The sequence below is a fragment of the Chrysemys picta genome, chromosome 1 (assembly GCF_011386835.1).
Source record: "Chrysemys picta bellii isolate R12L10 chromosome 1, ASM1138683v2, whole genome shotgun sequence".
Classification (NCBI taxonomy): domain Eukaryota; kingdom Metazoa; phylum Chordata; order Testudines; family Emydidae; genus Chrysemys; species Chrysemys picta.
Window position 1 is genome coordinate 183,598,250 of NC_088791.1, and position 19,160 is coordinate 183,617,409.

Below are 19,160 nucleotides of genomic sequence, written 5' to 3' on the forward strand. Positions count from 1 at the left end.
GTGCAAAAGGAGAGCCAGTCTTTGCTAGGCACTAGGCCCAGGCAGAACTAATCAATTGTCTATCTGGCTCTTTCTGTTACACTCACAATCTAGCAGGGAAGCAGGTAGCTGAGCAATCAAGGGTATGTGTACAGTACAACAAAAGCCCAGGGTTAGAAGAACACAAGTTAGCATATCCAGGGTTTGTTAACCTGAAGCTTGAGTGTTTACACTCACTTGTAACCCCAGTTCTATTGGACTTGTGCTCTGGAAATCTGTCAAAAGTATCCCACAATTGCACTGGCCAAATTTCTATGTCCTCTGGAAAGTCAAGTTTGGTGGACAGTCAAGTTTTCCCACACTGCACTACAAACAAAGGGCATCTACACTGTATTATGCAGGCCAAAATTTAACCACCCATAGCCCAGACTGCCTAGTGCTCTTCCAATATGTGGCCACTGTAGCCCTTTGTTTGTGGTGCAGTATGGGAAATGTTGACTAGCCACCCAACTTGACTTTCCAGGGGACAAAGTAATTCAGTCTGTGCGATTGTGGGATACTTTTGGTGGACTCCTATAGCACAAGTCCAGTAGCACTGCATCTACACTGCAAAGCAACAGGGCTTGACCTGACTCAGATTTGGACCCTCCAACACAGTGATGTCTTGGACTAAGCCCTGGTTTAGCACAATTTATATGTAGTCAGAAGAGGGTTAAGCCTGAGTTTGACCCCTGGACTTGCGTTGTGGTTTAGATATACCCTTACTTCTTCCTCCCCTGTGACACAGCAGGTATCCACTGGGGGAGCTGCTGAGCAGCTGCAGAAAGGAAAGACCCAGAGCTGCATGAAGTATCCCCGGGTCATAGCAGAAGTGCTCCTGGAACTGCAGGGGAGGCATTTGAGGTGCCAGGGATAATTCAAAGCCTTCTTTTTAAATATCAAAATCCATGGCCCCAGGAATGCATTTAAATTAACAATAAAATATATATTTTCTTGTTAGCACATTCATCCTCAAGAGCTATCAGTTGGACACCCCTGGACTGGACTCTGAATTCCCTGTACGCCATTCTGGCTATTTCATTTACATCCACTTTTAGATCCTTTTACATTGCCAGAATGGTGTAAAAGGACTTTAGTGTAAAGGAGAATTAAGCCCTAATAACTCATTTGGCTAAAAGAGTCATTAAGGACAATCCTTGCCTAAAAAATAGAGGAAAAATACATTTGGAAAGACTGCTTTTCTACAAGAGCTAATTACGGTATATATAATTCAAAGGAAGGCCTCTCTTGGATTTACAAGAAAAGCATAACATTCTTGATAAGCATCATTTCTGATGCTCACAGCTCCAAAACTGTATCAGCTCTAAAACTGACACTCTCAACTATGAAACTGAAAATATCAACCCCTCTTTCACCCACATTGTCTGTCATTTACAACACATACTTCCATATCTGATCATTGAAGTCAATAGGAGTTATGCGACTGACTTCAGTGTTAGCTGGCTTATGGACATAACTAGCAATAAGCTAATGTATTACTGGGTTTATCTAAGATGGTAGGCATTTGACTTTCTGTGGGTTAACATTCACAATATATCTACAGCAGGAGGAGTTATATGGTCCTCTTATTTCACAAAGACCGTCAGAATCAGAGTGTTGCTGAACGTATCAAGCAACACAGGGCATAATTCTTCATTGTGACAGGGTGAACTAGGCTCAGAGGGCCCCTGCTGGAGTACTCACGGTCCTAACACACCCTGCCCCAGGAAAGTGCAAGAGAGGTGGGCCCTCTAGGCTGCCTAGAGAGGCTGTGAGAAAGCAGCCAATTGGAGAAGAGGCAGCAGGGAGCGGCCAATCAGAGTCCTGTAGGCTCACATGAAAGGAGCTGCTGGACAGAGTAGATTCATTTGCTGGCAAGGACTAGGGAAGTAAGGAAGGTGCTCCTGGCTGGCTGAAGGAGTAAGCAGGACTTCACCCCTGGTGTAAGGGTGAGGGTGAAGGTTCTGGGGCCGCAGGGAAGTGGCGCAGGGAACAGCAGAAGCAGTAACAGAGTAAAAAGGGATGCAGCACGTGGCTGCTATTTGTAGGGTCCCTGGGCTGGGACCTGGAGTTGTGGGCTGGTCCAGGTTCTTCCCACCAGCCAGAAGGTAAGTGGCTTAAGCCCTGATCAAGGGAATAGTCCATGGGTGACCTGGCAGTGGGTCAGCTTTTGTGGGACTGATATTTCCTGGAAGGGAAGAGAACTGAACTTCAAATAATGAACTTCAGCTGGAGAGTGGGGATCAGTTGAGTCTTGGCAGGAGGCAAAGAATCTCCAAGGAGGAAGGCTGGGGACACTGCTCCATTCCAGAGCAGAAACCATTTGAGTGCTAGCCCAGAAGGGGCTGAGGAATAAGCCTAGGAAGGGATGCAGGAAGAGACTAACTGAGGGACTGGGATAGGCCCCGTTGGACTTCTACCCTGGAAGGGGTTTGTTTTGTTCACATACAGACTGTTAGCAAAGATCCACCTGACGAGGGTGATAGTCAGTAAGAGGCACGGCCAGCAGCGCAAAGCTGAAAAAAGAGGAGGCACGCAAATACTGGATAGCGGGCGCTCATGAGAGACATGGACCCCATCACAGTCGTACTCTACTATGCTGCCTTTCACCTATGTGTTCTAGGAGACAGTTATAGGTGATTTCAAAAAAAGAAAATCAAACAGACTCCACTAACATTCAATGTCTTTGTTAGAATCCAGATCTGTTTCTGTAAGGAAACAAATTGAGAAGAACATTTTGGATTGTCACTAACTTTCCCCTTCACCCTGACACATGCTCATAAAAAAATGCTTGCTATGACTTAAAGACTAGTGGCTACAACTTTTAATGCAATTTTCATTAAATCTGAGGGTAGACCTATGAACTGTTGGACACTTACCCGGCCCTGTGGTTACATTGCTAAATACATACCCCTGTGCCTATGCAACACACCCATGCCAGGCAAACTAATGGCAGATGGTATAGCCGCATTGAAATACTCCCATCGTCTTTTCTCAGTGAAAGAAGTGATTGGTCCTAAAGAAGAGTTCTCATACCACTGCTGAGAACTTAGGTTCCCGCCCATAAACACACATTCACTTAAACTCTTACCATGATCAGTTTAGCCATCAGCTTTCCCCTTATCAAATCTAAGTATGGACCAAAGGAACTCTTCTCATTATCAGAGATCTTACTTACATTTTCAATGTAGGAAAATATTTACCAATCCAAAAATGTGAAAAGAAAAAAGTGCGTACAAAGACTATGAAAAGACTGATAACAGATATGAAACTATTTTGTAAAACCATAAATATGCCTTTTAGCTGCTTATCAATTGAGAAATATTTTATTATGGAAAAATGTGAAAGTACTTAAATTTCAAAGATGAGCCTTTTTAATATTTGAACCAGTGACTAATTACTTTGCTTAAAATGAAGGACAGGCCCTTCAATTTGTTTTTGAATTTGAATTGTATCATATTCATCAAAGTTATGTCCATTACAAACACCTCTGGCATTTTCTGCTTTTCTCTTTCATTGTAAGGTGTCCATGTAACTATTTTTATTTTTATTTTCTCTCCCTAGTTCTATTTTACAAAACAATTACAACTGTGCAAGTCCTCAGATTGTCTTGATTCTCAGCACTGTGCTCAAATATTAAATGTTATAGTTTACTTTTTATGTGTATATCCAAAAATAATGCAGCAATAATTAATTATTGATAAAATGTACAAAATAGAAACATAGAGCAAAGAAGAAATATGATAAAAATGCACAATATAAGTTTGTCATGCTGAAGTCATCATCAACATCTTAGGTGACAACTGCCCCAAAAAAGACAGCTAGGACAGGAATGCCTCTTGTGCTAGCCTATAATGGATCATTAGTAAATAAGAGGTATGCTCTAGTAAAATGACAGATTTGCATGAACTCACACAGGAAAATGATAAAAGAAAAAAAAAACCATATCACCTGTGGATGAACACTTTTCACAAAGCGATCACTCCATATCTGACCTATCAGTCCTCATCCTCAAAGGAAACCTGCACAACATTTTCAAAAGACGAGCCTGGGAGCTTAAATTCATAAATTTGCTTGACACTAAAAATCATGGTCTTAATAAAGACACTGGTTTTATGGCTTAGTAAAACAATCTGTAACCCACTAACCCCTTCTTTGTCCTATGACTACAGTGGTGTTAATGGGCCACTGCACCTTGAATGGGCCCATAGAATATGTGTTGACTACTTACCCTAAACAATCTGCTCCACCTTATATTTAGCTGTGCCACTGAGTATGTGTCCCAAACCTGAAGAAAAATCTGGGTAAGCTGAAGAAAATGTCTGGGTAAGCCTCCCACCAACAGAAGTTGATCCAATAAAAGATATTACTTCACCCACCTTGTCTCTCTAGATTTGCTCATGAAAGTTATACATAACAAAACTGTATGACTGTGAAAGGAAAGAGTAAATTGTGATACATGTCCAATTACTGGCCTTTCAGATTCCAAAATATTCATATTCATGAAGTATCGAGTAAGAAATAATCTCACTATCTGAGCCATTCAAATTAAACTTAGCCACATCATTATTTTCTTTTGATTTGCATGTCAAAATGTCACAGCATTGGCAAACTCATATATACGTTTCCATCAACAATAACATTGAATTTGACCAGAAAAAAGAAGTATTGATGCTTTAATGCCCAATAGAAGAAACTGAAGATTCAAAACCATTTTCTTATTTGACAGACTGGACCTGGACAAATGTTATTTCCTTCTTGGCCCATGATTAGAATACTTTTGCACTTCTGTACACACTGTATACTTCTGTCTCTATCAGTATTGGACATAGGAGACACAGGAAAATCCAACTTACGTTGGTAAGGAATGATAATGAAGTATAGTGGCTCAGAGACTAGATAGCTAGACAGTAGTTGCTTTATTCTTTAATGGAAATATAAGGTACGGTATTTAAGACTCTAGTCCCCAATCCTACATAACTGAAGTTTTGTTATTGACTGCAATGAGGGCAGGAGCAGGCCCCTATCGAGGAGGAATAAATGGAATATGTAATCAATTCTAAAAAGTAATAATTTATAATAATCTAATGTAAAAGATTAAGTTTTATAAGTCTTCCTCACTCTGCTGAACACTTTATCACACAAATACCAACTGAATTCCATTGTACTACTCAGTAATTACTCACAACATGAGTAAAGAATTGCACTGCTTAGCCCTAAACTGCTAAATCCTAACACATGAATCTTATAAGGTCTGATACTATTTTCCAGTTTTACAGTCTAGAAAAGGATTATATTCAGCATTATCCTTGTGTGTTTGAAATAATGCAATACTACATTCTAGCTATTTGAATGCTTGTCAAAAGGTACTATTTTTTAATCAAAAGCAAGAGTTTTTAATGAACTAAATAAGACTTGGAAGCTATTAAATCAAAGCAAAGTCCCAGAGCCTTTATAGTTGCAATAACAATGTCTAGTGTGACTTTAGATACTGTTTTTAAGGATATTTGATGTAGGGATGCAAGACATTTGGCATCATGGACAACCTCTATTGAAGGGGTCGGCAACCTTTCACTTTAATTTAAGATTTTGCATGCCAGTAATACATTTTAATGTTTTTAGAAGGTCTCTTTCTATAAGTCTATAATACATAACTAAACTATTGTTGTACGTAAAGTAAATAAGGTTTTTAAAATGTTTAAGAAGCTTCATTTAAAATTAAATTAAAATGCAGAGCCCCCCGGACCGGTGGCCAGGACCCTGGGCGTGTGAGTGCCACTGAAAATCAGCTTGCGTGCTGCCTTTGGCACGTGTGCCCAGGGCCGGCTCCAGGCACCAGCCAACCAAGCACATTCTTGGGGTGGCACCTTGGAAGGGGCGGCTAATCTTGGGGTTGCGGGGGCGCTCGGGGTTTTTTGTTTGGTTTGGTGGAGCAGTGCGCGAGGTTTTTTGTTCGTTTGTTTTTGTTTCAGCAGTGCGGCACGGGGATGGGTGGGAGCTTCGGTGGCGCGGCGCTGGGAGGGGCGGGGGTTGGCGCAGCACTCAGGGTTTGGGCGGCCCGGCGCAGCCCAGCGTCGGGGTGTGGGTAGCCCGGCGCGGCCCAGCGTTGGGGTTTGGGAGGTGCGGTGCAGCACGGCGCTCGGGGGGGAGGTTGGGCGGCGTGGCACTCGGGGGGGGGGGTTGGCGGCGCGGCGCTTGGGGCGCAGGTGTTACGGCTGGGCGGCGCTCTTTTTTTTTTGCCTGGGGTGGCAAAAAAGTTAGAGCCGGCCCTGCGTGTGCCATAGGTTGCCTACCCCTGCTCTATTGCTATGAGTACAAGAGGGCAGTGTGAAAGAGAGGGCAAACAAGGTAATTCCTTCCACCTGCCACCTTCTTTGGTAGTATTTTCAGAATATATCTCCACATAGTTATCAGTTCCTTTAGCTTCCTGACTCTTCAATGATTTTTTTTTGGGGGGGGAGGGGGGAAGGTGTATTTTGAAGGAATTCATGGATTCTAGGCATAACCCAATGGTCCTTACTCTCCACTGCCCTACATCTTGTGCAGTCATTTACACAGTTCAAAATGGGTGTAAAATGCTCAAGCAGAATAATAGGCTTTTACACCATTGCACTCACTTTGCATTGGTATAAATAACTTCAAGGTTCAGGGCAATGGAGAATCAGCTGCAATATTTTTTAATCTGCAATTGAGGAAAAAATAATAAAAACACATGTAAGTGCAAAGGTGGCTTTTCCTATGCGGGGGGGGGGGGGGGTGGTTCTCAAGTATCACTTGTGTATGTATAATTTTTGCACATACACCTCTACCCTGATATAACGCTGTCCTCGGGAGCCAAAAAATCTTACCGTGTAATAGATGAAACCGGGTTATATCGAACTTGCTTTGAGTGCGCACCCCCCACCCCCAGAGTACTGCTTTACCGTGTTATATCCGAATTCGTGTTATATCGGGGTAGAGGTGTAAATACCTGCAGGTGTACTTTTTGTGCTCTATCACAGAAGGCATGATAGATGGGTGATACATGAACATGCAAGCAATAGAATTTACACACACAAAAGCTATTTGAATACACAAGTTTTGCATGTAAGAATGCTATCCCCTTTGTGGACAGACAATAGATTCTATGTTCTGGATGTAGAGGACAGTATATGAATTGTGCTTGTACAGCTGTGTGTGCATATGCAAATGAAAACAACCTTCAGAATACCTGTAGTAACTACTTACAGGGGTGGATAAAGCACAAGTTTTGGAATCAATAAATACTCAGTTCGAGTCTACAAAATTAAATATTTCCACTCATTTCTTCCCACTTAAGAGGAGGTTCTGAATTAATTGCCAAATTCCTCTGTTTCCCTCCCACCTACTTTATTTAAAACTCTTTACTCTGATGCTAAACTAAAGTATTACTAGACATTGAAAATACGGTTCAGTATTGAAGAGTTTAGAGATTGCCAAAACTTTCCACCATTTATTTTAAGAACTTGCACCATTTTTATTATTAAAATCCTGAAAGTTTCATGAATTATTGTCCTCTGATAAGTACTTATTTGAAGAAGTGGATGCACATGGTGCTTTTTTGAAGTAGGCAGTTCCTTTCATTATCATGACGTTAATGTATATCATATTCTTTATGCCACATTCTGTGCAATTAAAAGCATATTATACTAAAAGCTGCATTGGTTTGACAAATGACAATCAAAACACATGGCAAATATAGATTTTTTTTCAGATAAGTGTTTTAAAAGGTATGGTTATGGTTCGATTACTAAAGATGGGTATATAATAAACCTTTCAAGGAATATGTTCAGACTCAATTCACTCAAAATTAACATAGAATTAATAGGATGTGTATTAAGTGTGCAATATACTAGGGGAGCCATGCACATAATGAATGTAAAAATATATTACTATTGTAGCTCGTCAAAGACGGCAGCTAGCACTTTAAGTCCATGTGATACATTATGGAACATTTTGAAAAGTGTCCCGTTGATTTCAATGGAAGCTGAGTTAGGTTAACGCTGAGTCCCACTGACTTCAATAGGAGCAGAGTTAAACTAGTGATGGTCACTTTTGAAAAATCAAATCCTTAAACTATATTTCAGAAACAAAACAAAAAAATAAGCAGCAAAAACAGATGCACTTTTAGGAATAAGCATTACATTATTGCAAATGTCCATAGTAAGGAATGGCAGGAAAGGATAATGGATCCATCAGTATTAGAAAACCAATGATGGAAAACCTATGGCATCAGAACCATCAAGTCCAGCCTCAGACTTTGGTGGAGTTGGTGCCACTATCCTCAGGGTAAGCCAGGGAGACAGGTGTGGAGAAGCAAAATGAGGAAAATTGTCAACTGGGGCAAGGATTAGACCCTCACATGCAAGTATAAAAGTAAGTCTGCATGAAGGAATAAAAGGGGCAGAAAAGACACAGATATCAGGAAAACCAAGGACAGAAGAGGGATCACATAGTTGCTGTGGTAAGAGGAAGAAAAGATCAAATAGAATGAATGGAAGAGAAAGGGGGAGGCAGTCAGAAAAGCAGGGGTCAGAAGTGAGGGAAGGAAAGGAAAGGCTCAAAACAAAGAGAAACTAAGGAATGGCCAGAAGGAAACAAAACAGGAAAGATTTACTGTATGGAGCAAATTTTGAACTAATGAATGGAAATACTGCATATACAATTCATAATTAACCCATGGAACTCATTGCTACATGATAATGCTGAATCCAAAATTTTCAAACTAAAGTTAGGTTCTTATATATTGAGCAGCTAGCAGCTAAGGTTGAAACACTGGGCCCAAGATCTTAATGGATTCACAAAAATATTAGAGATTTATACGTGGAAAGCTAACCTCCACAGGCACTTTAGATTATAAAAAAAACAAACCTTATACCTAAAGATATCAGCTGAACACTAACAGATGGGTCAGAAGAGGAAAATTCTGCAGACAGGTTACAACATAATTATTCCCTACAGAGTTTCATTTTCCTTTCTCTGAGGCATCTGGTGCTGACAACTGTCAGAGTCAGGATACTTGGCTAGATGGAAGTTAGGTCTGAACCAGTATGCCACATTTTATGGGCCACATCATCGTCTTCTGCAGTAAATCATTTGGCAGAGACTTGAGAGGATGAACGTACTTTGAGGATTATTTCATGCAGATTCCCCCTCATTGTTCCATTGAGGGGAAGGGAGTGGGCTTGCCTGGTTCCCGTAGCGCAGACTACAAAGCCTGCCTCCTAAGCTTGGGGGATCCTGCTGGAATCCAGAAAGCATCACAGAGGGAGTCGCAGCACCCCTCGCTCTTGGTTCCCATTGGAGCATCACTGCTAGACTCTCTTTGGCTGTGGCTGCTCTGGGGCCATAAGGGTTAAACAGAAAGATAATGCAGCCACAGAGTGTATTATCTCTTAAGTTTCATGAGCTGCAGGGGGACAATGAATGTGAATCCCTTCTCCCAGCTTTGGCCTGTCACTTCTCCTTCAACTGAACAGGTCTTTCAGCACCCGCCCCCCCGAGCAGTCCCCAGAGCCTTCTTGGGTTCCAGAATTGGTTGGGGCAGTGAAGTTCAGCCTGTGTTTGCATGGGTTGAGGGAGATCCATGTCTGGAAAGTTCCCTTCAGTCTCTTGTGCTAATGCGCCTATAATCTGTTATGTGGATGAATCATTTCAATTCTGAAATAGGAAATAGTGCGATAAAAATGTTCTTGTTAGTAGTAGCAGTAATACTGTGGTAGCACCTGTGGGCCCCAGCTGAGGTCTGAGCCCCATTGTGCAGGGTGCTGTACGAGCTCACAGTAAGAGTAAAGCAGTGGGGAAGCAGATTGCTACTGGCCATGTGGTTTGTCCCTGAGCCATCTTGCTAATGGAGCATATGATGGCTCCAGTAGGTGCCATGTTGTGGGTACATCTTACTGTCCCTCCAAAACTAAGCAATGTGTGCCTTGTCCTAACAAGCATACATGTAGAAGATTGGATCTTGGCCATATCTTCCAACCAACACCTCACACCAGAACACTGCTCTTGGAACCATGTACTGCTGTCGGGCATGTAACATATTCCCCATCCTTGCCAACGGTCAACTACATTCGTTATTGATTCTGCTGTGCTGTTCTGTAGGTACACGGGAAGGAAGAAGCTCCTCCCAGGAGATTCAGGACATAGTCATAAAAAAAAAAAAAGACCTTGATTTCAGCATGCATCTTTTTCTGAAAACTGTTGATATCAGATGAGACTGCAGTGATACATTGATTAATATACAGTATCTTTCATTCCTTTGCATACATACCTATTCAGATCCTTTGCATCTGCATAATTTACTTACAAACATTCAAATGGGGGGAAGGGAGAGGCAGCTGAAAATGAAAGGGAAAATTCTCTAACACAAAGAGGCAGACAAATATACATCAATCAAATATTAATGACTCAGAAGATATCTCAGCCAATCCTGAATCATAAACAATTGCCAGACTCTCGTTGTGCAAGACACCAATGCTGCTGTAATAGGCATTTCCCTGAGATGGCTGGGTTTTTGTGATCAGGAAGAATTAATTATGCAGCCTCCTCCTTTTCTTGCTGGCTGAAAGTTTGACACACGTTATCCTCTGTTGACATAATAATGATACTTGGTTGAGATTTAAAAATAAAGTTGTGTGGGAGTTTTAGCTCCTTATGAAAAAGACCTATAAAATGAAACTCTTTCCAGAGATGGGTGGATGTTTTCCTTTTTTTTATAGGGCACAATTTCTGCTCCACAAAATTCTATAGGATGGTTCAAAACTGTATAGAAATGATCTCTTTTAATATTAAATTCTGTAGGTATTTAGAGGCATTTCTCTAGAACCTCATTCCATTTTATAGGACTTTGCTGGTTTCATTACTATTAACATCTATATTTTTCCATAAAGTGAGTGTACATTTCAGTCTTTTTGACAATCTTGATTAAATTATTAATTCAAAATATATTTGTATGTAAGTTACCCATTGACTGTATAGGCATTTCAGAGTTACAGGGGTACTGTAAGTCAGGGCATGTCAGTCTTTATCTAATGTGTTCAGGTATCAGAAGTCACGCTTGGCAACATTTAACTTGGAAATTTTACATCAAAAATAAATAAACGAATTCATCTCAAATGTCAGGATTCCAAGACTGCTGGCAGGGACATTGCATAAATGATGCATTATTTTCATTTGGGCTATGCAGTGTAGCTGTTATCTAGTGTTTTCCTTTATACGTTAAGCTTTTTGGGAAAAGACTTCAAAGGGAAAAATACTGAATTCTGTTTTATTACATGATAAACTTCTAAATAATGGTGTTATAATAAAATAACCCATGCAAAATGGCATGACATTGATTGCAACAGAATAAGAAAAAACCAGCTCCCTTTAAAACAGGGGTTTCCACTTTTCCTTTTTAGAGCTCTATAACATACGTTAATCAAGCATATATTTCTGTTAAAATTATGCATTGATTTAGTATATATAAGCAACATCAACTTATTATAAAGGCCAGATACATTGTATCTTAGTTAAGGAATTTAATTAAGCAAAACATAGAAATCCATCTAAAAATTATGCGCTTTAACTAAAACTGGTCCAAAGTATATTGGCAGTGATGGTGGGGGTAGAGGAGTGGAGAGAGAAAGATAAAAGCACTGTCAAAATCTTTGCCAGTTTGTGATTATACATTTTGCTCTCTGTCATCGCAGCGCTTGTTTATACTACTGTCAAACAAAATCCTGCCCTTAGTCTAGCAGCTGGGGGGGGTACCATTACTTTGCTGACTGGATATCTGGAACATCATCGCTAGGCAAGCTAGCAAGCAACAACACACTGTTGTGTGCTATTTAGTACTCCCTTGTGTAATTTACTTATGGATTCTATCGTGAGAAGCATAGCAATAGTCAATTTATGTATGGAGTCTGTCACTGGCTAGAATACCACTACCCATTTTTTGATCTATATCCCTTAACCCTCATGTCGTGAGCTCTAGTGGAGGTGCTTTCCAACCTCAGAGGTCAGACACAATTGCTCTTCTGCATGACGGAGGGATACTTCTTCTGTACACAGATAAAACTTTCATTATGAGCTTCCTAAACCTGCCCCCCCCCCCACACACACACACCACCACCACCTGGTAGGTTTTATTCTAAAATTAGATTTATCCTGCATTTCCATTAAAAAGCCATTCTCCAGAGACGTGTACATCCAGAAATTAGCTTTGCCTTGGACTCTAGAACATAGGCATTCAGATCCACTGCAAAATACTTTTTTCACAATTATTTTTTAAAAGTGTTTTTTAAGGTGCAGGTGAGAACAAGACAAAGCCCTGATCCTGCAGATATTTAAGACCATACATACCTTTCCTCATAGGAGTAGTCCTACTGACTTCTCTTAGACTACTCATGTGTGTAAGTGTTTGCAGGATTAGGGCCCATGTTTACTTCTTTTAACACATTTCTTTCCATTTTAATTCAAACCTTGATTTTTAAGGGCCAAATACAGGTTTTGAAGCCTCCTTCTCAATGTAAAATAATCCTATTTAAGTAACTTTGCAATGTATGTGTTTTATTAAATGTTCAGTTTAAAGATTGAGTTTTGTATAATGTTTAAAATGTGTTTCCATGTTAACATTGTGATTCCTTGGTGTTGTGGAATGATATGATATAATGAATTATCAGTTAGATAACACATGTTCTAAAAAGCTTCTTTATTTTTCAGCTAAGCATGTTCTCAAACACCTGAATGTAATCTCAAAATCATCTATATTTCGGGGCTAAACTTTTTAATCCTCTAAACTTCTAATCTCTACTTTCATTTTCACATAAGCAACTCCCCTTTAAATCAAGGGGAGTTACACATATGTAGAATTTGGTTCACAGGAAAACATTATAAGCTAAAGCAATTATATATTTAGGATCATGCTCCTGCAGCAACTTATGTGCATGCTTAATTTTAGGTGCCTGATTAGTTGCATTGATTTAAAATTGGTTCCTTAGTGAGACTGGGGTTTCCTTTTTTTTTTAAGTCCAAGACTTCCTTAAATTGTTGTGAAAAAATGTTATTTTCCGATAGAGACTTTATTTACAAAATCTAATCTTTTCTTTGTTTTAAAGATACCCTTTTTAATGGCCTTGGGCTCGGTGCAGTTATTGGCCTAGGAGTAGCAGCCCTATTGTTAATCCTTGTTGTGACTGACGTCAGCTGCTTCTTCGTACGGCAATGTGGATTGCTAATGTGCATCACTAGGAGAATTTGTGGGAAAAAGAGTGGCTCCAGTGGAAAAAGTAAAGAACTAGAAGAAGGAAAAGCTGCATACCTGTGAGTATCAATAATATACCTTGGGAAAATGCTTAAAACAAAAATTTTGTCTTTCCAACACGTGTATATTGCCTTGGTGTTAAGTTTGTGATATGACAAAAATCATACTTCACAAGTTATTTCTACTACATGGGACAATCAATGAACCTTGAAGTTATCCTGATGTTTGCACTGTAAGGCAACAATGGTAGTATATCAGATGTATGGTAACTGATGGCAAATGTTGCTTTTTTAAAGGATTTTAAGAGTCCCCGTTTTGGCTATTTAAACTATTCTGCCATAAGAGGGACAGTGTTCCTGAGTGAGTAATATGCACAGGAACACGTGGGAACAGATGATAGAGCCATTGTAGCTCCACACATACTCTGCTCGTCCTGAAGCTCCTAATGCAGTGACCTGTGATGCCAAAATTCTGACTCCTGTACATCCTCCGATATTGGTGCCAATGACTAGCCCCAGGAAAAGAGACAAGGGCACACTGGCTTGTTGTGAAGTATGTGAAGCAACATTCTATCTTAACAAGTAGAATTAATTCTAGACAAGCTGAACAGCTGCTACCACTGACGTTTGACATTATGCCTTTTGTGGGCATTTAAAAAAAATAGAAAGGAGAAAAGGTTAGATGTTATAAGAAGGACATGGTGGAACTATAAATTAATACAAAGTGGGATTTTACTGTAATGGCTACAGCAAATACTAGCTAAAAATAAAATAAGTGACTAAGAAAAAAAACGCATGCCGGGGGGTGGGGAAGGCCATATTAATTGGAGGTATATGAAGGAATAGTTCATTTATGTGGAAGGAAATGTCCTTAAATGGTGAGAGATCCATGAGAGCTATGGAAGTCATCCATGTATGTCCTGGTCATATAAGTCAAGGTTACTTTGTGTTCCCAATTTTTACAGTTTCCAAAGCATTTGAAGGAGATAATACCCATAACTTACCTTCCTCCCGTTTTTGAAATGTTTTCCTCCCTTGAATTTTAGATCTGAAAACATTCCTTCTCACCTATGTCCACCTAGCATAATTGAGTAGACATGTAACAAATTCTACAAGTATACTATCTTTATGTGGCTTACAATAAGAGACAGTAATAGCATCGCTTTTTCTATGAATAACACCAAATCTTCAGATTCAATAGATAGAACATCTAAAGACAGAACAGAGCTCTGATTTAGCAATTCATCCCTATTCAGCAAAGCTCTTACGCTTGGGGATAAGTACTTGGCTAAATGGGGATGGATTAAAGTATGTGCTTAGGTAATTTCCTGAATCAGGACCTTAATGTGCTGAAGTTTCAAATGTCACTGATAAGCATTTTATATCTAAGTAGCAAATCCAGATTCATTTTGATCAGTCAATATCTGATTTACCAACAATATGCAGCTTCCAGAAAATACAAAGCTGACCAGTAAGCCCATATAAAAGAGATTTCTGCTAGGATTTCTTCAAGACACTTTTCTGATAGGCGTGATGTCTTATTTATTTACATTTCTTTTTCTCTTGCGATGGTCTTGTGAGATGCAAATCTTGTCTTGTTGTCTTATGATCCCCAGTCTTACATCCTTATTTCAGCATGTTTCAACACATCATATATAGTGTAATGCAGGACAATCTAAAATTTCCAGACAATCTTGAGCAGTCTCAATTTTCTTTTATTTCACATCAATTAGGCATCTTAAAATAAGACATTGGATGTTTGAATATTTTTCAGTGGGGCAGGGATTTTTTTAATTATGTTTGATTTCTGAGAAATGTATTGCCAAGAACTATGTTCCATATGTACTGATTGTAGAAATATAGCCCATGCAGAATTTACTAGGCAACTAAGATAGAACTAAAGTAAGGTGTTTCCTGCAACCTGTATTTTTTTCTGCATAGTGTATGTACATTATTTCTTTATAAATGAAGAGCACATTCTACATGCATTTTGCTTTCTAATAAAATCATATTTTCTAGGATTTGGATATATATATATTTTTCATTGGGAATAAGATTCTAAATATATAGGATAAAATCAGTAGAAATTATAAGACCCTTCATCCATCTCATTATGATCCATAATTGTTGCATATACTTGAAGTAGACCTCATTCTAACGTGTGCCTATATGAAAAGGTTGGCAGTTAGATAGCTCCTAATTAGCACTCAAATGTATCCTAAATTGATCACTTCCAGTTGATACCTTAAAAAATAAATGTTTGACTAATTTAAATGCATTGCAAATTGAATGTCATTTTCACAAGTATATGAACACTGGTGAAGCATCATTTTTACAGAATGCAAAGGGCTGTTGAGTATTATTGTAACACAGAGATCCCTAGCTGGTCAATATGGTTACACTTTTTCTACACTCCCATTTCCTGTCTCTCCAGCAGTCTGCATAGCTACTAGGAAAGAAGGACTCTTTCTGAGACTATCTAGTCACTAAGTGTTAGTTAGAGCTCTCTATCCATATTGCAGATAGATAGATAAGAGCATATGTAAAGTCTCTGTGTAAGAATTATATTATTTTTTTGGCAACAATATAGAAATATAAGACATGAGGTAAGCTAAGACATATCCCTTGTCATGGGACCCAGGCTAAGCGCAGGGAGCTAGTAACCAGGCTGATTTCTGGACTGCAACAGGTCTAGAAATCAGATTGCTAAAGATGAGGGATTCCCCACTTATATGTCAGTTGTCCTGGGTTTTCTGCATTAAAATGATTACAGTTTCTAGGAACCTGATTCAGGATGTGATCTCAAGGAGAGGAAAGGGATGTTTGTTCTTTCAGTACTGGAAGATCACAACATTTTTGGGTACACAATGATTTGCACTTCTAACATAGAAAATTTTATTAGTTATTAATTTGCATTATTTTCTGTATTGTAGCGATTCAATGCTTTGGCCCAGATTTGGGCCACGTTGTATTGGACACTGTTAGAGTGCATAATGAGCAACCACCCCTGCTCACAAATTGCTTAGAATTCATTGTCTGATTTTAGGGGGTGGGGAGAATCAGTAGTTTAAGGGTGGGGAGTCTTCATCTGTTCATAAACAAGGGAAGTGTAAGATAGATATAGATAGATAGATATTTCAAATTGATTTAAATGTTTGGTGGGAGCTATTCAGGTCTGATGAGTAAGGGCCAGATTTTCATTTTGCACTAAGCCTTCTTTACATTGCTACAGCAGTTGAGAGAAGCCATAAAATGCCCATAGCTTTATATTTATACCCACTTTAAGGCTCAGTACCCTGCCAGAGTGTTGTAAAGGGGCCATAGTGCAAATAACAATCAAGCCCTATGTTTTACTTATTGCTTCTGCTGAGGTCAGTAAAGGTTTTTTGCCAGCGAGAAGCTGTCCATTTATTATGTACTCATAAACAAACGCTCTTTTGAGATTTTATGGTACGCATACGTGCTTTTAGGCCAGATAAGCAGCTGCAGCGACTGAATGCTTTGAAGGTTGTAAGAAATTAGGAGCAAACTGTTGAATGTGTTCCAGTGTTAATCGTTGCTAATTGGTTTTGCTTTTTCTTCAGTGACTTTTTGAAAGGAGGGATCATGGTAATTAATAAAGTGTAATGCATTCTGATACCATAATGATGGAGGTTAAGACTCTTTTAATATTTTTTAGAAAAGATGGATCAAAAGAGCCAATAGTGGAAATGAGAACAGAGGATGAAAGAATTACCAATCATGAAGACGGGAGTCCAGTAAATGAGCCAAATGAAACAACACCACTCACAGAACCTGAGTATGTAGCCTGGTATTTCTAACAGCTTTTCACTAACTATGCACTGCCTGTTTAGAATGAATAGACTTTCAGCTATGTGCAAGAAAAAAAAGAAGCATGGATAGCATTGTGGGATATGCTGGTACGCTCTGTTTATCAGTGTATTTTGTTTTAGCAGCGACAGTTTCAGGAAGGAGTGAGCATCTCCATCCCTTTACCACTCACTTGCCTAACCCACAGCACAACATAAGTTGTGGGTTGTCCAGCCCTTCCCTGCTGCTGTGAGATGGGAGGGGGCAGTGGTAATTTCAGACCCCTGCCTTTCTTTTCATTGCTTCTGGCATTGAGGGTAGAAAGAACTAGGAAAATTGCATGCCACATTCCCTTTCCTGTTACCCAGTGGTCCTAGAGATACACTCCAAATGAATGCTGTCCTGCCCAAGCTGCATCCTAATGCTGCTTCTGTGCCCTCTGTGAATGTCGGTCTTCTCTGGTTATCCCCATCATCCCACCCCACATATATTCTACAGTTGTGTAACTTGGAGACTAGCTGTCTGTGCAAGGCCATTTGGTATAGCTGGTGGAACTGTGCTCAGATATTGGCTCCTCTGCTGAGTTGCTCACTTCCCACCCCTCAGCTTTATTGCTGGAAGATGCATGCTGAGGAGCAGCTGAAGGAGCTTTCCAGGATGGCTACAAGGATCTCACAGTCTGTGGTGGGTTCAAGAATCAAGGGGATGTCCCAGGGTTGCTGGCCTTTGAAGGGGAAATAAGGCCTCAGTGCACCTGTGTCAAGATCCGCTCAGTTCCCCAGAAGGGCAGGTAGCAATGAATGAGTTAATTAAGTCAGGCCAGGTTTGGGGATGTAAGGGAGGAATAGAGAGACATGGTGTAGTCTCTAGGGAAGGGAGCTGGAGTACGAGCCTAATATTTGAGCTAGGAGTGTTAGGCAGAACAAAAGCCTGGGGAGTTGTAGCTGCCTGGAAAAAAGCAGTGAGTGCTGCAGGGGGTAAGAATGGCTTCTGCAGGAAGTAAAAGGGTCTGTTTGATTATACGCTAGCTCTGGGGATGAGGACTAGGGACTCCTAATTCTAGGAGAGAGACTGAACCCAGCTCCAGGGAAGAAGATTAATGGGCTCCTGACTCAAAGAGAGAGGAGAGTGAGGAGTTTTAGTGAGAGTCAGAGGCTGGAGCAGGGAGAAGGTACAGAGAGGCCTTGCATCTTCTCCAGTTGCTCAGAGAGCAGGACAAGATAGTCTCTTAGGGAGGAGGGGCAGAAGACACTTTATTTTGAAAGTATTTGAACTCATATAAAGTAGAACTTCAGCAGGGTGCTTTTGTCACATACCTTCTGGATTGTATGGAATTCTTTAAGGGGCCCTGCCCAGAAGGGGAAACTGAGGCAGGGCATTGCAGAGCTATGCTTCACCTGCAGGAGGTTCTCTGGAGGCAATTGTCCCATTACAGAGGGGAAGAGCTATTGACTCCATAGGATCCAAAAGTCTGAATTCTGATGGGCACCAGATTCTGGCCTCTGTTCTACCTGTTATAGCCAATAGAGCAAATTCAGTGGAGCAGCACTGTTGCTATTACCATTTTAAATAATCTCTTCAAGATGTGTGTAGAGTGTGTGACTTGTTTTATGGTAGATCACAAATGAATGTGACACTATTCAAAGTCAGCCACTGAGTTTTCGTTGTGATGAGTATTTGTGATGTGCATATCTTTTTCTTCTCTTGAAAATTGGGTTTACTTGTGAAAATTGACTGATAGTTAAACAGCTATAATGGCAGCATAATTACTGGTACTGGGGCCCTAACCATGTGAACCTAAGGAAGACCGATCAATTACTTAAGAAATTCATCCAGAAAGTAATGGCCCATGAGTCTCAAAGATGGATTTATATTTATGGAAGAAGAGGGTGAGCCAAAGCCTCTGTGATCTTTGGGTGAATGAGAGCAAAAAAATCTCTCACTGCTGTGCAAAGACCCTTAAATAGTAAATTGTATAGAGACAGAAACCAGCAAACTGTAAATTTCTATAGAAAATAAAATAACTTTTGTAAAGGAAAGCAAGTTCTTAATTGCTGTCTGTTTCTGAA

The 19,160-nt window shown here is 40.0% G+C and overlaps 1 protein-coding gene across 1 annotated transcript in view; it reads left to right on the forward strand.

Annotated features, from left to right (window-relative positions):
• The window catches only part of NCAM2 (neural cell adhesion molecule 2), a 514,501-nt gene that overhangs the window by 486,805 nt on the left and 8,536 nt on the right, over positions 1-19,160 (forward strand). The window contains exons 16-17 of the mRNA XM_005289286.4: positions 13,137-13,341; positions 16,961-17,080. Of these exons, the coding sequence (XP_005289343.2) occupies positions 13,137-13,341; positions 16,961-17,080 (325 nt within the window). The remainder of the gene's footprint in view (positions 1-13,136; positions 13,342-16,960; positions 17,081-19,160) is intronic.